We start from the raw sequence: 3,620 nt of genomic DNA, 5'->3' as shown, positions 1-3,620 counted from the left end.
CCATAGCGTGTCCTAAACGCAGTCTTAGGGATATCCTCTTCCTTCACTCTTATCTGATGGTATCCGGATCTCAAAACAGTCTTGGAAAACACTCCAGCTCCTTGCTAATGATCCATCAAATCATCTATCCTCGGCAGCGGGTACTTGTTCTTTACTGTCACTTTATTTAACTGTCGGTAATCCACACACAAACACATTCCTCCATCTTTCTTCTTCACCAATAAAACTGGCGCTCCCCACGGTGATACACTCGGTCGAATGAACCTCTTATTCAGAAGCTCTTCCAACTGAGTCTTAAACTCTGCCAGTTCTATCGGAGCCATTCTATACGGCACAATCGACACTAGTCTGGCTCCCGGCACCAATTCAATCGCAAACTCAATTTCCCTTTGAGGTGGGAACTCAGGGATATCTTCTGGGAATACCTCAGGAAAATCTCTAACCACCGGTATCTGATCCAAGTTCTGGGCATCACCCAACGCATTAGCAGCCAACAGAATATAACCCTGACACTCCTCTCCAATACAATGCACCATTACAGAGTTCAGGCAATATCCGGTAGCTACCACTGCTCTATTCTCTCCTTCCGGCATAAACCGAATTGTCCGTTCAAAGCAATCCAACAAAACCCGATTCTTCGACAACCAATCAAATCCCAAAATCATTTCTAGCCCCACCATTGGTAAACAGATCAAATCATGCACAAAATCTCTACCCTCAAGCTTGAAACCTACCTGTTTACAACCTGACCTAGTCATAACTGTCTGATGCAGAGTATGTACATGCAGATTAAAAGGTAACTCTGACACTTTCAAACCTAACTCTTCAACTTTAGCAAATGAAATAAACGAATGCGAAGCTCCAGTATCATATAATACAACTAAGAATTCATCACCGATTAGACATATACCTCTCATCAATGGATCCACCCTAGAAGTGTCCTTGGCATTCACAGCAAAGACTCGACCTTGATGCTGACTCTGGCCTGCATTCTAATTCCTCCCACGAGTGCAATCCCTCGCAATGTGGCCAGGTAACTTACAACGGAAGCAGCCACTCTGATTTCCTCTTCCCTTAGCATACTGAAACTGATTCTGATTATTCTTTCTGAAGCCCCTTGGCCTTCAGGTGCATATCCTCCTCTCTTGAAGCTTTGTCCTCTCGGATGAAAATACTTGCCACACCCACGACTAGAGCTCCCTCCATGAGTGTCCTTGGATGCCGCCACAGTCTTGGCATACTCTTCCACTACTCTAGCCTTGTTCACTAAGTCAGAGAAGACACGGATCTCTAAAGGAGCCACAACAGTCATAATGTTGTCCTTCAAAACCCTCTGGTACTTAACACATCTCTAGCTCTCGTAAGTCTCCGGGTCACCCTGACACATCCAAGAAAACCTACAAAGCTCTTCGAACTTGTTGGTGTACTCTGCCACAGACATGGGACCTTGCTTCAGCTGCATTAGCTCCATCTCCTTTGCTTCCCATGCAGACTCAGGGAAGTATTTCTTATAGAAAGCCGTTTGGAATACCTCCCATGGAATTTCACAATTCTGAAGCTGTAGAAAACGACACTCAACTTGCCACCAGGGCTGAGCTTCTCCCGCTAGCTGATAAGCGGCAAATTCGACATATTGATTGAGGGGAACATGCTGTGCCTGTAAAGCATGCTCAATTGCCTAGAACCAGTGGTCCGCTTCAATAGGATTTGTGGATCCTCAGAAAGTTGGCGGATGAACCTTGAGAAACGTCACCAAAGTCATCGAAACTCCACCCGTGTTATCGTCGTTTCCTTTAGCATTATCATTGGCATTTCCTTCTCCGTTCCCATTGCCATTCCCCGCCGATTGGTCTAACCTCTGCATAGATTGCAGAGTCGCAGCAGCGTTAGCTTCCATGGTATTAGCGAGATTCGCCATTACCGCCATGAATTCGGCATGATTGTCAGCTGGTTGCTCATTCCTACTCTCTCGGGTATGTGTTCGACCTCGCCCGCGAGTGGCCATGTAGGGTTCCTGTCTGCACCAAACAATCAATATCAAGGTGATCAGTCTCAATATCAAAAGTATAGTGCTTTAATTATCCCAAACAGATGCTCACAAGCAAGCATGCTATGCAATATCAAACAGATAACCTAATAGCATCAAAGAAAAGACACACAGAGTATGCAATGAAGCACAATCGGTCCATCTCTCAGGCTCACGAGGACGAACCACTCTGATACCACTAAATGTAACACCTAATTAGCCTAAGCTTTACCTCGCGTCGTAAAGCAAAGGTTAATCAGAGCTTATGACAGTTCTAAGCTCATACATAATATAAGTATAGAAAGAATAGTATAATCTAGAAGCCTGATGAAGGATATAACTAAAAAAAATGGATTTCAAAAGCACAAAACGTACTATCTTAAGGCATAAAAAACAGATGAAATACAACAAAAGATAAGTATATAATATCATAGGAAACTAGCCTCGACTCGTGGAGTTTAAGCCGGCTAGCCATATAACAGTATACAGAACCATACAGAATACTGACAGTTTAAAAATAGCTTATACAAGTTTGTTCTCTCAAATACAAGCCTCTAGGCTAAACAAAATACAAAAGAGAGATGTATAAACAAAGTAAACCAAAAAGACTCCAAAAGAATCCAAGATCCTCCGCTTCGGCCACTATCCAAAGCAACTCACCGAGGTGGGTTGCGACCTGCATCTGAAAAACACAAAAGAAATATGGTATGAGAACCGGAGGTTCTCAGTATGGTAACAGTGCCCAGAAATGTAGAATCTAAGACCCCGGGACGCCAAAGGCAATCCTAAGCTCCATATCCGTCACAAGATTCAAACTTAAAGCATTCTAAAACAAATAAACATAATTATTTTCACCTTAACATAAATAAATAGGGTTATCTATCTTATAGGATTTCTATTCTAAACAAACACCGCTGTCCCACAACCTTCACCAACTTATCCTCCATGAGATCCCATCACCACCGCCTTCCGAACCTCCTCAATCCCAGTAGAAAATACAGGTAATATACAAATAGAAGCATATAAGGCAATTAATTCAGATAGCAAGTAAGCATGTTATTAGGCAAGCCATTACAAGTAAATAATGCATACAAGCAGATAGAAAATGCATATGATGAATGCCTGCCCTACTGGCTGTGATATCACATTTTCGGTTCAACTGCAAACCCGACACATCTCCATGGAGACGTCGCCCTTCGGATTTCTCATATGGGAACACCCGAGATATAGTGCCCAGATCACTGTCCAGGTACCGGCACTGACGATCGGATTTCTACCGGTAAAGAATTTTATAGATAAATTCTCGTTGCTAGTATAGTTTCTAAACCAACAAAGAATCCTTTCGTACAAAAGTTTTAGTTGTCACTTAAGCAAACCCAATAAAATTTATAACCGAAGTATTTAAACCTCGGGTCATTGGTGCACGAAATCGTGATAGTTCCTTCCTTGGTAACGGCGCCAAAAACTTAATACGCACGTTCATAATTTTAGTTCTTTGTCACAACTTCACACAACTAACCAGCAAGTGCACTGGGTCATCCAAGTAATAAACCTTACGTGAGTAAGGGTCGATCCCACAGAGATTGTCGGCTTG

At 42.8% G+C, this 3,620-nt stretch overlaps 1 protein-coding gene across 1 annotated transcript; it reads right to left on the bottom strand.

The window, feature by feature from the left end:
• Nucleotides 1,352-1,918, bottom strand: LOC107646996. The gene is made up of 2 exons (XM_016351134.1): nucleotides 1,739-1,918; nucleotides 1,352-1,657 (listed from the first exon to the last, which is right to left on the bottom strand). Exons 1-2 carry the CDS (start codon nucleotides 1,916-1,918, stop codon nucleotides 1,352-1,354), a joined length of 486 nt encoding a protein of 161 aa, XP_016206620.1.

This window comes from Arachis ipaensis, chromosome B06, assembly GCF_000816755.2.
Source record: "Arachis ipaensis cultivar K30076 chromosome B06, Araip1.1, whole genome shotgun sequence".
NCBI classification, from domain to species: Eukaryota; Viridiplantae; Streptophyta; class Magnoliopsida; order Fabales; family Fabaceae; genus Arachis; species Arachis ipaensis.
Note: the sequence above shows the minus strand (reverse complement) of the source record. Positions and strands in the feature narration are given on the sequence as shown.

What these genes read in the sequence shown, in the direction of transcription:
- LOC107646996 (XM_016351134.1), bottom strand. Translation starts at nt 1,918, where the DNA reads ATGGCGAATCTCGCTAATACCATGGAAGCTAACGCTGCTGCGACTCTG. An exon ending in CTTTGGTGACGTTTCTCAAG is followed by an intron (nt 1,658 to 1,738) that starts GTTCATCCGCCA and finishes CATGCTTTACAG; the next exon opens with GCACAGCATGTTCCCCTCAA.